This window comes from Papio anubis, chromosome 13 (genome assembly GCF_008728515.1).
Source record: "Papio anubis isolate 15944 chromosome 13, Panubis1.0, whole genome shotgun sequence".
Lineage (NCBI taxonomy): Eukaryota > Metazoa > Chordata > Mammalia > Primates > Cercopithecidae > Papio > Papio anubis.
The window spans coordinates 50,394,379-50,415,637 of NC_044988.1; the positions used below are offsets into that span (position 1 = coordinate 50,394,379).

Consider the following 21,259-nt stretch of genomic DNA (forward strand, 5'->3'; position numbering starts at 1 on the left):
TTCGATAAAGGTCATTTGTGGCCTGGCACAGTGGTTCACAACTGTAATCCTAGCACTTCAAGAGGTTGAAGCAAGAGGATAGCTTGAGCCCAGGAGTTTGAAACCAGCTTGGGCAACATAATGGGACCTTGTCTCTATAAAAAATAAAACAAAAATTAGCCAGGTGTGTTGGTATACACCTGTTGTCCCAGCTACTTAGGAGACTGAGGTGGGCGGATCGCTTGAGCCTGGGAGGTCAAGGCTAGAATGATTCATGAATGCACCACTGCACTCCAGCCTGGATGACAGCAAAAAAAAAGCCATTCAAACAGGTGTGAGGTGATACCTTATTGTGGTTTTTATTTGCATTTTCCTAATGACTAGTGATGTTGAGCATTTTTCATACAGCTGTTGTCCATTTATGTGTCTTCTTTTGAGGAATGTCTATTCAAGTCCTTTGCCTACTTTTTTAATCAGGTTGTGTTTTTGGAACTTTCTTTCAGTTAGTTTCCTTACGTGGTGCCAAAAAGGTTGGGGGCCGCTGTACTAGGGCCACCCCCTCCCCTATTCCTAGTAGAAATAATTGCCTCTCAAAATGCTCTGGATGAAGACAGGAGCCTCCTGGGCTGGGTGGAGAGTGGGGAGTAGCACAGAGTTAAATCATTTGGGGATCCTTCCACAGTCCCCCATCCAATCACCCTGCCTACCACCTCAGTCCATGCTGCTCCTCCCGTCAGTTATCTCTGAGCTTACGGCACTCACAGCCCTCTCCTAGAGCTTCTGCTGTGGGAGAGAGGGTTGTCCAGTCCAGGCCACTGTGTCTTCTGCCTTTCAGGGATTCATCATAATTTCTGTTCCATCAGAAGCATTCTTGGTTGTTTCCTGACGGAATGAAACTGTTTTGAAATTGCCCATCCCGTTGGTCAGAAATGGTTGAATATCAGCAGTTTCATGTGGTTCAACCTAATAAATAATGGGTTTAGACTAAAGTGGTTACATGTCTCTTACCCTGAGTTATGTCCTTATCATGTATTTATACCTGACACTATATATTTATGACCTGTTTCCCTCTAGAATATAAGCCATGTGAGATAAGAGGCCCTGTCTGCCCTGTTTGCACCATATCACCAACGCCCACAGTTCCTGGCCCATCTTTGCTCTGTCAGTATTTTTTGAGGGCTTGAACATAGTCATTTGAATAGAGGGATAGGCTGGAGTTTGTATTTTGGAAACATCTTGATCATAATCTCAATGGCTGTGAACGTCCATGTGTTTGGAGGTAATAGTTTAAGAAAATGATTATAATATGATTGCTAAATAGAGCAGAATACAAAACTCCATATTCAGGATGATCCAGATTTATGAAGTATTACAGACGATACTGTAAAGTCCGAATTGGGCACTGAGCCTTGGGTTAATTTGTTAGTTAAATGATATAACTATATGCTGTTGCATTTCCCAGATCTTTTACTCACATACTGGCTCTTTCAAGAAAGCAGTTGGGTCAGAAGATGGAGACTAGAAAGAGAACAGGTATTGCCATCAGATCTGGTTTCATTCTATCTTAGCGCATCTTGGCCAGGTAACCTTAAGATCTTCTAGTATTTTTCTGTTTATGAGACATATGGATAACCTGCCTTCTTAATGTTTCCTTGGAAGTTCAAAGTCTCTAACAAGTGCCTTTTGTGGGATCTTGCATGTGTTAACCTTCTGAATAACTGAGTGCCATTATTGAGAGTGTGGGCGGACTGGCTGGAGGGTCCACTAGTTGATACTACTTTACAACAGCAGGAGAAAAGAATCTGTTAAAAGAAGGATCCCTGGTAGGGCGCAGTGGCTCACGCCTGTAATCCCAACATTTTGAGGAGGCTGAGGCAGGCAGATCACCTGAGGTCAGGAGTTCATCAACATGGTGAAACCCCGTCTTTACTAAAAATACAAAAAAAAATTAGCCAGGTGTGGTGGTGAGCACCTATAATCCCAGCTACTCGGGAGCCTGAGGCAGGAGAATCGCTTGAACCTGGGAGGCAGAGGTTACAGTGAGCCGAGATTACTCCATTGCACTCCAGCCTAGGCAACAAGAGTGAAACTCCGTCTCAAAAAAAAAAGAAGGATCCCTAAGAGAATATAATTTAGCATGAAATCTCAATTTTTACATTGATTACTTATTTGCAGTGATAACGTTTTGAATATATTAGGTTAGACAAGATTTTAAAGTTAATTTTACCTGTTTCTCTTTTACTTTTTCAGTGACCACTAGACATTTTTAAATTACCTAGGTGGCTAACATCATATTGCTGTTGGATGCATCTTTTAAGTGCTACTGCCTTTGATTGAGCTGAGTGGGTTCCAGTTAACCAGGCTTGAGCACGTATATGATTCATTATGTGTTTGAACATCTTATAGCAGAAGAGAATCAGAACTTTTTGCCTTGTGGGTAATGCCCTCTATGTGTTTTACTGATAGCACATTTCTTAGTAAAGTGAATCTTGGTGTGTTGAGACAGGCATCTCCTACCTCCACTTGCTGATGGCATCAGATACAAATAGCTACAGGCTGTGCCATTTTTAGCCTGGGGTTTCCCAGAGACATACCCACAGCCTCAACTTGTTTAACAGAATTGTAACATCCTGTAAAGCCACCCAGTGGATTATAGATTCCAGGGCAGCTGGGGCAGGAGCATTGAATCAGGAGGTTTCATCTTGACTCTGTTTGGCCCTGGGCAAATCACTTTACCCACTGCATGTTGGTTCTTTCTTCCAAATGGAGGGCTGAATTGTACCATCTCTCTCTCTCTCTCTCTCTCTCTCTCTCTCTCTCTCTCACATTCACTCTTGTGTGTGTGTGTGTGTGTGTGTGTGTTTTGTTTTTTTTGTTTGTTGTTTTTTGTTTTTTGTTTTTTTTTTGAGACAGTCCCACTCTGTCGCCCAGGCTAGACTGCAGTGATGCAATCTCAGCTCACTGCAACCTCGCCTCCTGGGTTCAAGCAATTCTCATGCCTCAACCTCCTGAGTAGCTGGGATTACAGGTATACACTACCATACCTGGCTAATTTTTGTACTTTTAGTAAGGATGGGGTCTCACCATGTTGGCTAAGCTGGTCTTGTACTTCTTGCCTCAAGTGATCCACTCATCTTGGCCTCCCAAAGTGCTGGGGTTACAATTGTGAGCCACTGTGCCTGGCCCAGGCTCCTTTTCCCTACACTGCCCTTGTATTCTCTCCAGGGACTTATCTAGAACCACACACATTGACCTATTGCCATAACTTTGTCAGCATGTTGTCTCAGAAAAAAAAAAAAAAAAAAAAATCCTCATCCTAAAGTGTGCTTCAAAGGCTATCGAGATTGTTTAATAATATGGCTATTCTTATTTTATAGATGGCCAAGCTAAAGCACATCACTTTCTTTTCCTTCAGTGCCAGCATGAGCAGGGCAGAGGGACCAACCTCAGACTTAAGAAAGACATGTGGCTGATTTTTAGGGTTGTTTTTAGAAACATTAGATTTCTGCTCTGATAATGAAATATACTCTTGAAGGACTCTGACAATGCTGGAAGCTCTTTTAAGAAAAACATCATTCTTTTCTGAAAATATTTTTTCTTCTCTTTCTCATGCTACATTACAGCTGATGAAGTTAAAAAGCCTGGACATGAGAAAAGGGGAACTCTGGTTATGACTGTCCTGGAAAGAGAGAGAGAGAGTGTAGTAGGCTCAAGTATGTTTGCGTATGTGCAGTCAGTCTTTGTGTCTTTCTCATTCGAGGAAATTCCATAGCAATTAAAGTAAAAATAATAATCTTTCATTTGTGGAAGAGCATCCGTAGAAAGCAACATATATCTTGCTCTGGAACCCAAAAGAATGGGTTATATTTTTCATTTTCCCATTTTTGTTGCACAGGGACGAGTTTCCTGATGCTTCCTTGCCATCGGTACTGGCCTCTGTGTGTAGTGTTCTTCCCAAACCAAAAATTAAAAATAGGAAAATCAGAATCTCTACCAAGCACTTTGTCTAGAAGGCTTGTCTGCAGTAGGTTTCTTCAGTGCCTATGCCTCCTGCTGGATTGTGTTTGATTAATCCATTTCTTTCAACTTGTACAAGGTCCCCATTGTTAGAGCCACAAGTCATTTGGCCACTGAGGGTAAAAGATGGTTAGGAGTGGGATTTGTTCCACTTCTTTGCAGCGATTAAACAGTCTGTTTGAACTGGGGAAAGTATTTGACCTTTGGTCTGTCCTGAAAGGAAGTCATCAGGCTATTTATACATTAAAAGGCTCTCATAAGATATGTACTCCAAGTTCATAATTTTGGAACTTCTCTCCTGTGGTACACACCCTTGTATGTATGCACACCTGGCTCTCACTGAGTCACTTATGGGAAACTGAAGCAAGATATTCTGTTTATGGAGGAAAAAAGACCTCATAAAAGAGTCAAAGTAAATGAGACTTAGAGAAATTTAGAAGCATGACTACGCATCACTGGCCTTTGCTTAGTTTTTATTCATCAGCCATGGAGAAGAAAGGCATGACTCTTTCCTGCCTCCTGCACCCACCCGACTTCTAAAGCTCAACTTCGATGATGCATTATAAAGTGGTGCACAGGATTGGTTTTTAATGAGATTTTTGCCATTGGAGCAAAGCAAGACTGTTTCCCTGCCAGCTGCTTTATTCAAATCATGAGACATTTTGTTGTTTCCTCCTGTACTTGTGGTACATGGGCCCTCCATTTTCTAGCCCAGTTCTTGTGAGATACCTCTACACAATCATTTGTATGTGTGGGGGAACTGGTGATATGGCCCTTCTTTCACCCCCAACTACTAACTGTCCATGCCATTAAAGATACATGGGCAGAGGATTCCAACAATTTCTACACTTGCTCTTCTTTCTCTTTACCATTAATCCTGATGATTGTAGGAAATCAGTACACCATTTTTATTATGCAAATCTAAGAAAAACAAGATCTATAAACTGTTTGAAAAGATGCCCACATTGTATTTTTTTGTTGTTTTTTTAGATAGGATCTTGCCCGGGTTAGAGTGCAGTGGCCTGATCAAGGCCCACTGCAGCCTCGACCTCCTGGGCTTAAGCAATCCACACACCTCAGCCCCTCTAGTAGCTAGGATTACAGGAATTTGCCACTATGCTTGGCTAATTTTTTTTTTTTTTTAAGGAGATGGGGGTCTCACTATGTTGCCCAGGCTGGTTTCAAACTCCTGGCCTCAAGCAATCTTCCTGCTTTGGCCTCCCCAAAGTGCTGGGATTATAGGCATGAGCCACTGCACCCAGCTACATATTTTTTAAAAAAGGATCAGATGAGTAGGACTTGCTCAACTGCTGTCACTGTCAGAAGTATCTCAAGATGAAACTTGCAAACATATCAGTAAGGAGAAGGATGAGATTTCTTTTTTAATAGTCTTCTTTATCAGGAATGTTTTGCAGACATTGTTTTTTTTTTTTTTTTTTTTACAATGAGAAAAATATGACCAAAAACTGAATATTAAAGGAAGCACAGTGTGATTCCTGGAGCTAAGTAGTTTCTGTAAAATGTGGCTAATAACATATTGGCCTGTTGTGCCCAAGGCCCGTGTTTGGATTCTACCTTCTCAAAGAATGCAGTGAAAGAATCCCAGCTTAGAAGTGAGGACATCCAGAATTCTTTCCTGGCTGTGCTGTGAAATTCATTTGTCACTTAATGTCCTCATCTGCTAAATGAGAGTGTTGAATTGATTCCTAAAAGTTCTGGTATCCTCCCCTCTTCAGATGATTTCTTCAACTTATTTTCTTGCTAGAACTGGGAGGGGTTCAACTTCGCTTTTGTCACGCATTCTTACTCATCAGGAAAGCCCCGCTGTAAACACAGTGCTGAGGGATCAGTTATGTCAGTCTTGTTTTCTTCTCCCAGAGACCAGCCCTGCCTGGGCTTCCCCTAGAACTTTATGTCATAGCATAAAGCTCTGGTCCCTGAGGTTGGGAGTATGCTCTGATGTCAAGTATTTTGTCATTCTCTTTCTGTCTCTTGATGACTAGAAAGTGTTTTACGGTAAAGAGTTATGCAAGAAGCCTTTATTTAGCTCCTTCTCTCATTCCTGTCAACAGCTATTTTTAACCCTTACTGTTCTTACTGCTTCTGCCTCATTTCCCTCACTCTTTAGCTGAGAATGTCACCTCCACCTTTATAGAGAAGACAGAAACTTAAGCATGAACTCATCATCTTCCTTCACCTTCCCTTTCCCCAGTTACTTGCATCCCCATTCTTTGCCATCCTCTTGTCTGTAGCTGTCCTTGAAGTGGTGTCCACTGTTCCCCTGGATGAGGTTCATTCTTACATTCTATTCCATAACCTAGTTGTGTTATTAACTTCCCATAATATATCCTGTTATTAAAAATCCTACACTACCAATTTTTGAGTTCCTATTAGGTGTCACAATCAGTTAATCCCACTTATGGCATACAGCAGTCATTCCAGTTTATAGTTGAGGAAACTTAGGCCCTTACTATGTTTCTGACACTGCTTATTATCATAGCTGTAGAAGACATCTTCTGTCTACCTTATCCTTCCCTTTTACAAAAAGTGAGAAAACTGAGGCCCAAAGAGATTGTTGTCACCACCTGTGTAGAGTGAGGATTTTTATTTTTGTGCTACTGTTTAGCATGAGCTCATGAAATATAATAGAAAATAAGGGAAAACTTACCTGTTTATTAAGCAGCCTTGCTTGACTGGGATATAAACATCCATTGGTTTTCCTCCTTTTTTATGCCACCATCAGCACTCAGGGGCACTGTTGATATTAGAACAGTAGGAGGATCTTAATGATATTGCTCCAAATTCATAAGTTTTCACTTCTCTTTTTTTGAGACAAGATCTCACTCTGTTGCCCATGCTGGAGTACCGTGGCGCCACAGCTCACTACAGCCTCTCGACCTCCCAGGCTCAGGTGATCTTGCCACCTCAGGCCCCCAAGTACTGGGACTACAAGCGTGTGACGCCACTCCCAGCTAATTTTTCGTATGTTTTTGTAGAGACAGGGTTTCACTATGTTGCCTGGGCTGGTCCTGAACGTCTAAACTCAAAGGCTGCAACCACCTTGGCCCCCTGTAGTGCTGGGATTACATGTGTGAACCTCACTTACTTCTGGTTATTAAGACAGAATTGTTCCACTTCTTAGTCTGATGTTGTTTCTGTCCGAATTTTTTCTCATGACTGCCTATTCACGCTGCTGTTTGATTCTTGGGATATATTTTAAATGATGGGTAGATGCACTTCCCCTAAACCATCCTCCTTATGAGCAGCCGTTATTCTGCTCTGCCGGTAAATTAATTGACTCATGATTCTGCATGTTGGGGCTTGTTGTGGATACAGACCATATTCTGAAACGTCCTCAGAGGTCGATGATTGTGTTTGCTTCTGCTGGGGGATGGGTGTTTGCCCTCAGCTTGTTTGCAACACCACATTTCCTCAAAGGAAACATATTAACCAACGGCTATCTTCAAGCCAATGTAAGAGTCTTGATTCAAGAAACAACCTACCAGTCAGTCTATGTCTAGGCTTTTCTCCCTCTCTTTGAAAGTGCCAGTGTTCTCTCTTTAACTGTCTTGAACTCATTTTTCTTGCCAGCACACATCATTTTGTCTCCTTTACTTTTCCATAGGCAGGTTTTTTTTTTTAAATTTGTCGGCTAACTTCTTATCATATATCCCTGCTTGACAACCTTAAGCAATTTGTTGGATACCCTTGACTTGAGGCCCATCAATATGTCATACTTTGGGATTGGCAGAAGAAATGTTCAGAAGCATATTTTCCATAAATGATAGTGACAAATGCCAAGCACTTGCTTCATGTAGTCTCATTCGGTTCTCACGGGGACTTTATAGGTCAGTGGGATTGCGCCCGTTTAAGGAAACTGATACAACTGAGGTGCAGAGAGACGAGAGTGACTTTCCCAGAGGCACACAGCTAGTGAGTGGTAAAGCCAGTGGATAAGTCAGTCCCTGAAATCCATGTTTTCCAGTAGGAGCCCAAGCTAATTGGGAGATAAAAATTAGTCCCCTTGCCTAGCTAGAGGGGTTTACTGGTTAAAGCAAGAGTAAGAAGCAGACCTTACCTTTTAGTTTTGTAAATTAGGAGTGTATCATGGGTCTCACTGAAACTAAAAAAATTGTCAGCAGGGCTGCATTCCTTTCTGGAGGCTTAGGGGAGAATCCCTTTCCCTGCCCTTTGCCACTCACGTTCCTTAGCTTATGGCCCTCATCCATCTTCAGAGCCAGCAATGGCAGTGGAGTCCTCACCTGTCATCATGCTGACATTGACTCCTCTGCCTCCATCTTCCACATGTGAGGACTCATGTGAAGACATGCCACACACCTAGTTAATCCAGAATAACCTTTCTATTTTAAAGTCAGCTTGTTAGCAACCTTAATTCCATTTGCTCTCTTAGTTCCCCTTTGCCATCTAAAGTAATATACTCATAAGTTCTAAAGGTTAGCATGTGGACATCTTTGGAGGGGCCATTATTTGAAATCTAAAATGGAGATGTTATTGCATCATCATCTATTGAAGGTAGCCACTGGAGGTTTTTGCAGCCTTGTTTTTATATTTAAGCAAGGGTGTAAATGTGTGTCTTAGTCTGTTCAGGTTGATATAACGGAATACCATAGACTGGGTAGCTTCTAAACAACAGAAATTTCTCACAGTCCTGGAGGCTGGGAAGTTGCCAGCAGATTTGGTGTCTGGTGAGGACCCTCTTTCTCACAAATGGCACCTTCTCATTGTGTCCTTACATGGTGGTAGAAGGACGACCTAGCTCTCTGGGATCTCTTTTATAAGATAAGGGGTCTGATCCCAATCATGAGAGAGCTGCCTAATCACCTCCAAAAGGCTCCATCTCCTAATACCATCACATCTTGGAAGTTTGGATTTCAGCATAGGAATTTTGGGAGGACACAAAACTTCAGACTGTAGCAATAGGGATGTTGCTAATACCTCATGAAGAAAGAACTTGAAGAAGCTCAGTAATTTGCCCAAGACCACACAAAAATTCATTTGAATCCAGGGACAAAACTATGTTTCCTGTGTTTTCTCCGTGTCACTCAGAAAATTCAGCATGAGGGAGAAATATGATTCTTAATATAGAAGAGCTGTTTTGGCTGCAACTTGGAAGTGAACAGGCAGGCTTAATTGGGCAACAGTCCCCATTTTGTGGGGTGTGACTGGCAGACTTATTCCAGGCTTCTTGCTAAGTTGTAAAACTTCCGATTTCTCTGATAGAGACCTTCAGAAGGAGGACTGGTGCTATTAAAGTTATACACATTTCATTCTAGAATTTCTTTTGAGGGCATCATCCACTCCCCTCAGCTGTGATTGTAAACCCCATTGCTCTTGGTCAGAATTTCATTCAGCATTAACAATGACACATCCTGTTATGCTGTGCAGGTGTGTTGCTGTTTATAGGAATTTAAGTGTAGATCATTAAACGTTTCAATACTGGATGTATTGACAATTAAGTTGATGACACAGAAAACTGCAAATAGGTGGGCAAACTATAAGAGGTGTTCCTCATTTGCACATTCCCTTCTAGTGTCTTGATAGTATAGCCCAAAAATGGTTTTAAGGCCTTGCTTCTTCCCCAGAGCTAAACTCTTTGCTTGCACCTTACAAGGTTGAGTGTTGTGAGGCCCCATCTGGTGCTGACTCCAATTCTGTCTCTAGCCCAGACCCACACTTGTGAGCTGCTATGAGTTATCTGGACATCTTGGTTGACTTAATCTTCCTAACATCCTTGTAAATAGGTGGATGAATACTATGTTTTACAATTGGAAAATGAAGACTCAAAAAGATATGGCAATTTGGTTTAAGTCCACATAGCTAGTAGTTAGGGAGCTTTGTTGAGAAAGAAAAATGCATGAGAGGAAATTAAGACTGTAGTTAATAATTATCAGGTGCATGTTAACGTCGCATGAAGTTTAACATAAATACTTGTTATTCTTAACGTTAAAAAGTTCAAAACAAAGGCGGGGGTTCCAAGGCAAGTGGGTGGGGATAGACAAGAGATGGGCAGAGGTAGATGAGATGTGAGTGTTATGGTGTGGAAGTCAGTTGGAGTATAGCCACTGGAGGCTTTTGTGGCCCTGTTTTCATATCATAGTTATAAGTGGGGATGTTGCTAATGCTTGACTCATCAAAGGCTGAAACAAAGCCAGAGCTGAAGTTGAGTACGTGGCACTGTTTTATTGGTTAATCTTTCAAAAAGAGAAAAGCCTCTGTTTATACAGGCTGAAACAGTCATTTGACCTGTTCTTCAACTCCATCTGGAATTGCTTTGGGGTTAACTTAGCATTTCCCCTAAAGCACATATGACAGAGGGTTGGGAGGAGCTCGGATGGGGTTTTCATTCCTCCAGAGCACTGAAGCCTTATTTCTGAGTGAGGTGGCCTTGGTGCCAGCTAATGCCACTGTTTAGTGTGTGATGGACTAGAAGTAACAGGTTAATTTTGGCCAGTAGACATGCCAGCTGTGTAAACGGAACCAGCGAAACTATTTCTCAGTGCTGCCTCCCACCCCTGGAAGAGGACATCATGTTATCTACCTGCCCCTGTTGGCTTCCCTTGACCCATCTTTCCCATGCTGTCCCCTCCTCCCTGTGTTACTCATCAGTTCAAATTTAGAATAATTGAATGCACAGAGAAAGTGGCTTGTTCTGAAAACTTCTGACAAGAAATTTCCAGGTGACTTGGTGCTAGATTAATTTTAGCCTCTCATGGATTCACAACTGTTTTGTTATAGGACTTGAACTAAGACACTTTAGAATTAATTACGGCTGGGAAAAAGAACAATCCAAATGAGGCAGCAGATTCCTAAATATGGAGCAAGACAAGTGGCTGTTTATTTCAGTGGGTCACTGGCATGAAACAGTGTAGTTGGCGTTACAGGCAGGAATTACTCTTAGAGACATGGGAATTAAATGCAAGGTAAGTATTTGTTTGGACCCTGAAACTAACAAAGCAACTGTTTAAAAACAAATTTTCTTAAGACATTGGGGAAATTTGCATCTGCTCTGAGTCAAAGCCTGAGATTTGTGTCTGTGAAAAAGCTAATAGAGGAAGCAAGTTGGACAAAATTTAAGAAATTGTTGAATCTGGCTGATGTGTATATGGTGTTAACTATATGATTTTCCACATCTGTGATGATGAAACATTTTCGTATTGACTTCTTAAGTGTTTTACCTGGCCTTTCTGAGCCCACAGTTGAGTTGCACCTGCAATCCAAAGTGGTTACCCCATCACGGCTGCCAGACCACAGACACTTTAATTCCTGCTGTGTGGTGTGTTGCTGCCAGCCCAGAGCCAAAAAAGCTGAATACCACCCTGAAGCTTTTGTAAACAATTGTCTTCAGCTTATCCAGAGGAATTGAGTCTAGAGTAAAGACCAAAATATTGACCTAGATAAAGTTGACTCACCAGCCCTTGGAGGATGGAAAGATGGCCTTAAAGTAAAACAAACAAAAACCTTTTTTGCTTTATTTTGTAGGACCACTATGAGACCTCAGTCCTTCTATGATGGAAGTCATTCTTGTGCCAGAGGAGTGTGCCATATTCCAATGGCTGAGCCGTTTTGCCCCAAAACGAGAGAGGTGTGTAGTCTTTCTGCAAGGTGTACCAGAATAAATCATATGGGCTTGGGGTGGCATCTGGCATCTGGTTAATTGGCAGAGCAGGTGGCCCCATACCCTCACTCAAGTTTGCTTTATATTATGCAAAGTTTTATGAAAAGTTATTTCCTGTTGCTCATAATGCCTCTGTTACTCTCATTTTAAGCTAAACCACTCAAAGTTGCAACCTACCTTTTTAATAAGTTTTGATTTTGCTATCTGGATAAGTTTTAAATGATTTAACATAGAATATCACATTACTCAAGAGTATGCAGTCTGGAGCCAGATTACTTGGGATCAAATCTCTGCTCTTCAACAAAGTAGCTGTGTCCAAGAGGACAAATTATTTGACATCTGTGGGTTTCAGTTATCTTCTAAAATGAAGATAATTATAGCATGTACCTTATAAGACTGTGTGAGGGATGAGAGAGTTAATACTTAATGAAGTCTCTGAACCATGCCTGTCAGTTGTGGAACATCCAATGGCTGGTAACTGCTTTTATGAATTAAATTACTGTTATTGATCTTCTAAAAATGGTCAGATTGGCAGCTGTTGCCTTTGACCTGAGTTTGGTCATTACTGCCCAGCCTTCTGTCTACCATTATAGCCAAATCAGAACTATGGGGACAGCCCCACAAGGGCCAGTGGTGGTATAAGGTGTGGAATCATAGTTTTAGTTCCCAAGGAACAAAAATGGCTACCATGACTAAGAAGTCCGTGGCTTGGTCCACATGTGCTACTTCTCTTATAATCCCAGGTTTGAAAGTCAGGTACAACTCAAAAGATCAGAAGTATTGTTAGAGATTAACTGCTTCAAAAAATCTCCCTTATAAGTTAACTTAGAGAATATAAATACCTAAACATGTTAGTCATTCAGATAATGTTAACACCTGCATATAGAGAGGAGATGATTTCTTTTAGCATTTATGTTTTATCCTACATAATCACAGAAAACCCATTTCCTTATAATTAACAGCAAGGGCACCTAAACTGAGGACACAGGGATGGGAGAAATATTTCTAGTCTCAAACAAGAATTTGGAATATAAAACTGAGTACTGAGTGAAGCCATTTCAGAGTTACCACTGCACATGGATTTTCTCTGACTTCTAGGAAAGTATGTTTTTTACTTGTTTTTTTAAAAAAAAAAAAGTGGCAGGCAAAGTTTGTATATGTATATATAGCATGTTTCTGGATAGTTATCCACAGAATGTATCAGAATGCTGCTAGTCTTCCTCTGAAGCACAGATCAGTCCACATAATAAATTTGCTATCCTGGGGGAAATGGAGTATGGATAAAATTCTTGTCCACTTCAAAATGGGGGCAGCTTGGGAAGAAAAAGTCTAAGGAGACAGTATGCATGCTGGTATGAATCTGAGTCAGTTCTCAGGCAAAATACAGTGATTTGGGGAACTAGGAGTAGAGGTAGGTGGGGGAAGCACAATGGAACTATAGAGAGCACATGTAAATGTGAGTCTGTGGTGATAATTTCCAGTAATCCAAGTTAGCCTCCCTTGAAGCCAAATTAATTCAGCTAAAGAACCCTACATAAAGACTGAGAGAATACTGGGGAAAACAATTTAAGAAAATGGCAAAATAAGCATTCAGAAAGAAATTTTTAAATATTGTCCAAAAACATGAAGAGTAAATAGTGCTGCCAGTTGGTAATTTTCACTTTTAACATCCACATGATCTTTCATGTACTGATGGAATAGGACTGTCATGATGAATTGTCAAGTGGCAAGTAAGATACTCAGTGGTTGTACCATATTCTACCATTTATGTTAAAGTATGTATATATACAAAGAAGTAAGTATGTAAATATTTATATGCAAATAAAATATTTTTGGAAAGTTAACCAAAAAAGTTGGTAACAGGAAATGGGGAAGATGGCAGATAAGAGACAGGGCTGGCCACCACGGTGGCTCACGCCTGTGATCCCAGCACTTTGGGAGGCCAAGGCAGGCAGATCACGAAGTCAGGAAATCAAGAACTTCCTGGCTAACATGGTGAAACCCTGTCTCTACTAAAAATACGAAAAATTAGCCAGGCATGGTGGCAGGCGCCTATAGTCCCAGCTACTTGGGAGGCTGAGGCAGGAGAATCGCTTGAACCCGGGAGGCAGAGGTTGCGGTGAGCCAAGATCATGCCACTGCACTCCAGCCTGGGTGACAGAAACTCCAACTCCATTTCAAAAAAAAAGAAAAGACAGGGCTAACATGCAGCTCCACATGGATGGACAGAATGGCATATAGAGACACTATGATCTTCTGTTCCAAGAACCAGGAACTTACCAGGAAAACCAAAAGAATTCAAAGATCCTTTGAAAGAAGTGGCACACCACTGCAAATTCTGCAAAACAGGCAAAAAAACTGAGTTCCCAAAGTGTGAGTCGGGGAGAACCTACCTCTGAATACACATCCCCACTGGGGAAATCTAAAAATCCAGATCATGGAAGAAGAATTTAACCTTACCTAAAGATGAAACGGATTTAGGGGATTATGTGAAATATGAAAGTAGAAGTAGCAGCGGGAAGTGCTTTGGATGTACTCCTAGTCTCCAGCTTGAGTCCAGGGAAGCCAACCCTGACTATATCTCACAATGGCCCTCAGGAAAGGCAGCCAGTGGAGTTGGAGAGTGGTGGCAGGGCAAAGGAAGCTCCCAAATGAAATCAGTAGTGGTTTCAGCTGGGCACAAATTTTCTTGGGCAGAGTCCAGGGGACTAGTGGGAGCCGTGGCAGATACAAGTGAGTATGGGAGCTGCTGCCAATGGAGTGGGCAGACAGGAAGGGGTGAGGTCCAAAGGCCATGCTTGCTTTCCCAGTGGGGTAACTCACATCCTGGGGCAAGGTCTAAGCAGGGCACTGCAGGAGTGAAACTAGCCTCACCAATTGCATAGTAGCTGGATGAGGCCTCTTGTTGCTGGCTATCCCCCATTACCCTGGTGAAGTTTATGATACAGCAGAGGCAGTCAAGATCCCCTCTGGAACATAAACCCAGTGGCCTGACAAACCATCCCCAACCCTTAATTTCCCACAGTGGCTACAGCAAGCCCTGACCAAGAAGAGTCTGAGCCCAGAACCACCTAACCCTGCCCCCACCTGATAATATTTCCCTACCCACCCTGGAAGCCAAACACAAAACATAGAAACTCTTTGGAGCTTTATTGCCCTGCCTATTGCCTGAGAAACCAAAATAGTTACCTTGGGCATCTTAGGGCAAGCTTAGAGCCCACTGCAACTACTGCAGCTGGTGCCCTCTTGAAAACACCACCTCCTGGCTGGCTGTCAACTCAGGCCATTACAGCAACTCGTGAAAGAATAACCCTGATCCCAGGACAGAAAAGACAACACCTAATTTCACTGCCTGCAACATCCTAGCTAACCAGAGATCCTGAATGTGTCCACATGACAACTTCACTGCTAGCATAAGCAGCATTCAAGAGAGCCAGCACACTAAATATACCTACAACCAATGAGTCTTGCAGTTTACTTCACTTCCCTGCCACCTCTACCAGAACAGGTGCTGGTAGCCACAGCTTGGAGACCTGAAGATGGATCACATCACAGTACTCATTGCAGACATCCCCCAGCACCAGTCCAGAGCCTGGTAACCTCAATGGGTGGCTAAACCCAGAAGAGCAGTAACAGTCACTGCAGTCCAGCTCTCAGGAAGCCCCATCCCTAGGGGAAAGGGGAGAGCCCACATCAAGGGATCACCCCATGGGACAAGAAAATCTGAACAGCAGGCCTTGAGTTTCAGCCTCTCCACTGAAATAGTCTACCAAAATGACAAGGAACCAGAAAAGCAATTCTGGTAATATGACAAAATGGGATTCTGTAACATCCTCAAAAGATCACACCAGCTCCCTAGCAAGGGATCCAAACCAAGAAGAAATCTCTGAATTGCCAGATAAGGAATTCAGAAGGTTGGTTATTAAGCTACTCAAGGAAATAGCAGAGAAAGGTGAAAACCAGCATAAAGAAATTTTAAAAAACAATACAGGATATGGATGAAAACTTCTCCAGAGAAATATAAAGAAAAAATAAATCACAGCTTCAGGAAATGAAAGACACACTTAGAGAAATACAAAATGCAGTGGAAAGCTTCAACAACAGACTAGAACAAGTAGAAGAAAGAACTTCAGAGCTTGAAGACAAGGCTCTTGAATTAACTGAATCAGACAAAGAAAAAGAATTTTAAAATGAATAAAGCCTTCAAGAAATTTGGGTTTATGTTAAACGGCAAAACCTAAGAATAATTGATACTCCTGCAGAAGAAGATAAATCTAAAAGTTTGGAAAACTTATTTGAGGAAAACTTTGTTGGCCTTGCTAAAGATCTTGACATCCAAATACAAGAAGATCAAAGAACACCTGAGAAATTATTGCAAAAAGATAATCAGCTAGGCACATATTTATCAGGCTATCTAAAGTCAAGATGAAAGAATTTTAAGAGCTGTGAGACAAGAACATCAGATAACCTATAAAGGAAAACATATCAGGTTAATAGCAGATTTCTCACAGAAATCTTAGAAGCCAGAAGGGATTGGAGTCCCATTTTTAACCTCTTGAAACAAAATTATTCTCAGCCAAGAATTTTGTATCCAGTAAAACTAAGCTTCATAAGCTTCATAATTGAAGGAGAGATAGTCTTTTTCAGACAAAAAAAATGCTGAGAGAATTTGCCACTATTGAGCCAGCACTACAGGAAATGCTTAAGGGAGTTCTAAATCTTGAAACAAAACCTCAGAATACACCAAAATAGAACCTCATTGAATCATAAATCTCACAAGACCTATAAAACAATAATACAATGGCAAAAGAACAACATCTTTGGGCAAAAACTAGCATGATGAATAGAACAGTACCTCACATCCCAATACTGATGTCGAATGTAAATGACCTAAATGCTCCACTTACAAAAAGGTACGCAATGGCAGAATGGATAAAAATCTACCAACTAAGTATCTGCATTCTTCAAGAGAGTCACCTAGCACATGTGAACTCACATAAACTTAAGGTAAAAGGATGGAAAAAGATATTCCATGCAAATGGAAACCAAAAGCAAGAAGGAATAGCTATTTTTATATTTTAAAAAAACAGACTTTAAAGCAACAACAGTTAAAGAGGGACATTATATAATGATAAAAGGAGTAGTCCAACAGGAAAGTATCACAGTTCTAAATATATATGCACTTAACACTTGAGCTCCCAAATATATCAGACAATTACTAATAGATCTAAGAAATGAGATAGATGGCAACACAATAATAGTGGGGGACTTAAGTACCCCACTGACGGCACTAGACAGGTCATCAAGACAGAAAGTCAACAAAGAAATAATGGATTTAAACTATAACCTAGAACAAATGGACTTGATAGATATGTATAGAACATTCTACCCAACAACTGCAGAATATACATTCTTTTCATCAGCACATGGAACATTCTTCAATATAGAACATATGCCACAAAAGAAGTCTCAACAAATTCAAGAAAATCAAAATTATTTCAAGTAATCTCTCAGATCACAGTGAAATAATATTGGAAATTAACTCCACTCAAGAGGAATCCTCAAAACTATACAAATACATGAAAATTAAATAATCTGCTCCTGAATGATCATTAGGTCAACAATAAAGTCAAGATGGAAATTAAAATATTCTTTGAGCTGAATGATTATAGTGACACAACCTATCAAAACCTCTGGGATACAGAAAAAGTGGTGCTAATGGGAAAGTTCATAGCATTAAATTCCTACATCAAAAAGTCTGAAGGAGGACAAATCAACAATCTAAGGTCACATCTCAAGGAACTAGAAAAACAAGAACAAACCAAACCCAAACCTGGCAGAATAAAAGAAACAGCAGAGATCAGAGCAGAACTAAATGAAATTGAAACAAAAAAATACAAAAGATAAATGAAACATAAATATTTGAAAATTTAAAATTGATAGACCATTAGTGAAATTAACCAAGAAGAGACAAGATCCAAATAAGCTCAATGAGAAATGAAACAGGAGATATTACAGCCAATACCACAGAATATAAAAGACTATTTAAGGCTACTATGAACACCTTTATGCACACAAACTAGAAAATCTAGAAGAGATGAGTAAATTCTTGGAAATATACAACCCTCCCCAATTAAATCAGGAAGAAACAGAAACTCTGAACAGACTAATAACAAGTAGCAAAATTTAAACAGTAATTTTTAAAAATTGCCAGCAAAGAAAGCATCTAAGACCGGAGGGATTCACTGCTGAATTCTATCAGACATTCAAAGAAGAACTGGTACCAATCTTACTGAAACTATTCCAAAAGACAGAGAAAGCAGGAATCCTTTCTAATTCATTCCATGAAGCCAGTATCCCCCTAACTACAAAATCAGAAAAGAACATAACAAAAAGACAACTACAGACCAATATCCCTGATGTACATTGATGCAGAAATCCTCAACAAATTACTAGCTAGCCAAATCCAACAGCATATGAAAAAGATAATACACCATGAGCAAGTGGGTTTCATACCAGCGATGAAAGGATGGTTTAACATAGGCAGGTCAATAAATGTGATACATCACATAAACAGAATTTAAAACAAAAATCATATGGTCATCTCAATAGATGCAGAAAAAGCATTTGACACAATCCTGCATCTAGTTATAATTAAAACCCTCAGCAAAATTGGCATAGAAGGGACATACCTCAAGGTAATAAAAGCCATCTATGGGCCAGGCACAGTGGCTCACGCCTGTAGTCCCAGCACTTTGGGAGACCGAGGCAGGCAGATCACGAGGTCAGGAGATCAAGACCATCCTGGCTAACATGGTGAAACCCTGTCTGTACTGAAAATACAAAAAATTAGCCGGGTGTGGTGGCGGGCACCTGTAGTCCTAGCTACTTGGGAGGTTGAGGCAGGAGAATGGCGTGAACCCAGGAGGCAGAGCTTGCAGTGAGCCAAGATCATGTCATGCACTCCAGCCTGGGCGACAGAGTGAGACTCTGTCTCAAAAAAAAAAAAAAGCCATCTATGACAAACCCACAGCCAATGTTATATGGAACAGGGAAAAGTTGAAAGCATTCCCTCTGAGAACTGAAACAAGACAAGATTCACACTTTCACCACTTCTCTTCAGCATAGTACGGGAAGTCCTAGCCAGAGCAATCAGACAAGAGAAAGAAATAAAGGGTAAAAAATCGGTAAAGAGGAAGTCAAACTGTTGCTGTTCACCAATGATACGGTCATATACCTGGAAAACCCTAAAGACTCATCCAAAAAGCTCCTAGATAAATGAATTCAGCAAAGTTTCAAGATACAAAACCAATATACTCAAATCAATAGCACTTTTATACACCAACAGCAACCAAGCTGAGAATCAAATCAAGAACTCAACCTGTTCTATAACAGTTGCAGGAAAAAAAAAGTAAAATGCCTAGCCAACGACATGAAAGATCTCTACAAGGAAAACTACAGAACACTGCTGAAAGAAATTATAGATAATACAAAAAAATGGAAACATCCCATGCTCATGGATGGGTAGAATTAATATTGTAAGAATGACCATACTGCCAAAAGCAATCCACAAATTCGATGCAATTTCCTTCAGAGTAGTACCATCGTTCTTCACAGAAATATTAAAAAAAAAAAAATCCTAAAATTTATATGAGACCAAAAAAGAGCCCACATAGCCAAAGCAAGACTAAGCAAAAAGAACAATCTGGAGGTATCACATTACCTGACAACAAACTATGCTACAAGGCTATAGTTACCAAAACAGCATGGTACTGGTATAAAAGTAGGCATATAGACCAGTGGAAGAGAATAGTGTACCCAAAAATAAGGCCAAATATTTACAGCCAACTGATCTTTGAAAAAGCAAAACAAAAACATACACTGGGGAAAGGGCACCCTGTTTAACAAAGGGTGCAGGATAATTGGCAAGCCAGATGTAGAAGAATGAAACTGGATCTTCATCTCTCATCTTATATAAAAATCAATTCAAGATGGATCAAAAACTTTAAGATCTGAAACCATAAAAGTGCTAGAAGATAACATTGGAAAAACCTATCTAGGCCTTGGCTTAGGCAAGGAGTTCATGATCAACAACCCAAAAGCAAATGCAACAAAAACTAAGACAAATAGATGCAATTTAATTAATCTAAAATGCTTTGGCACAACAACAAAAAATAATAATCAGCAGAATAAACTGACCACCCACAGAAAGGGATAAAATATTCACAAACTATGCATTCAACAGAGGACCGGTATCCAGAATCTACAGGGAACTGAAACAAATCAGCAAGGAAAAAAAAAAAACAAAACCATTAAAAAGTGGGCTGAGTACATGAATAGGCAATTTTCAAAACACATGGTCAATAAACATATGAAAAAATGCTCAAAATCACTAATCCAGGAAATGCAGTTTAAAACCACAATGCGATACCACCTTACTCCTGCAAGAATGGCCATAATTTGAAAATCAAAAAATAATAGATGTTGGTGTAGATGTGGTGTAAAGGGAACACTTTTACACTGCTGGTATGAATGTAAACTAGTACATTGGAAAACCATATAGAGATTCCTTACAAAACTGAAAGTAGAACTACCATGTGGATCCAGCAATCCCACTCCTGTGCGTCTACCCAGAGGAAAATAAGTCATTATATTAAAAAGACACTTGCACACAGATGTTTGTGCAGCACAGCTTGCAATTGTAAAAACTATGGAACCAACCTAAATGCCCATTGACCAATGAGTGAATGAAGAAAATGTGGTATATATACAGCACGGGTGTGATGATTAATACTGAGTGTCAACTTGATTGGATTGAAGGATACAGAGTATTGATCCTGGTTGTGCCTGTGAAGGTGTTGCCAAAGGAGAGTAACATTTGAGTCAGTGGGCTGGGAAAGGCAGACCCACCCTTAATGTGGGTGGGCACAGACTAATCAGCTGCCAGCATGGCTAGAATATAAGCAGGCAGAAAAATGTGAAAAAAGAGACTGGCCTAGCCTCCCAGCCTATATCTTTCTCCTGTGCTGGATACTTCCTGTGCTCAAACATCAGACTCCAAGTTCTTCATTTTTGGAACTTGGACTGGCTCTCCTTGCTCCTCAGCCTGCAGATGGCCTATTGTGGGACCTTGTGATAATGTGAGTTAATACTTAATAAACTCCCCTTTCTCTATCTGCCCCATTAGTTCTGTCCCTCTAGAGAATCCTGACCTATACAGATTTTAGTACCAGGACTGGTTATAGAGGAACAGAATATTAATGATGGAGTTCTTTTGTTGGTATGGGGGTTTCTGGAGTTGGCTGCTTAATATGATTAGACCCAAAGATGCTAAGGACTCTACTTATAATATGGAGAACACCAATAGTCCTTGGCATGAACTGTTTAGAGAGTTATGCAAAATAAATACATTTGAGACTCCTGATTCATCACTCGTGAGAGGCAAGGACTCTACATAATACCTTTGACCATGTGTGGAATCACCCTTAGTGACTCTGTACATAATAACTTTGACCATGTGTGGAGAACCAGGGAACATAATGAAGCTGGTTGGTTCTCCTAAGTTCAGTGGACAAAGTGATGAAAGAAAATAATGAACTCAGGGATTCTGTCTCTCAGCTCCAGAAG

The 21,259-nt window shown here is 40.6% G+C and overlaps 1 protein-coding gene across 6 annotated transcripts in view; it reads left to right on the forward strand.

The window, feature by feature from the left end:
* MTAP (methylthioadenosine phosphorylase) overlaps positions 1 to 21,259 on the forward strand; it is a 50,196-nt gene that overhangs the window by 13,033 nt on the left and 15,904 nt on the right. For all 6 annotated transcript variants that reach the window (XR_002517559.2, XR_002517558.2, XM_003911652.5 and 3 more), the window contains exon 5: positions 11,497 to 11,599. Coding sequence is in view for 4 of the 6 variants with exons in the window: in XM_003911652.5 (XP_003911701.2) it covers positions 11,497 to 11,599 (103 nt within the window). In the remaining 2 variants the exon portion in view is untranslated. The remainder of the gene's footprint in view (positions 1 to 11,496; positions 11,600 to 21,259) is intronic.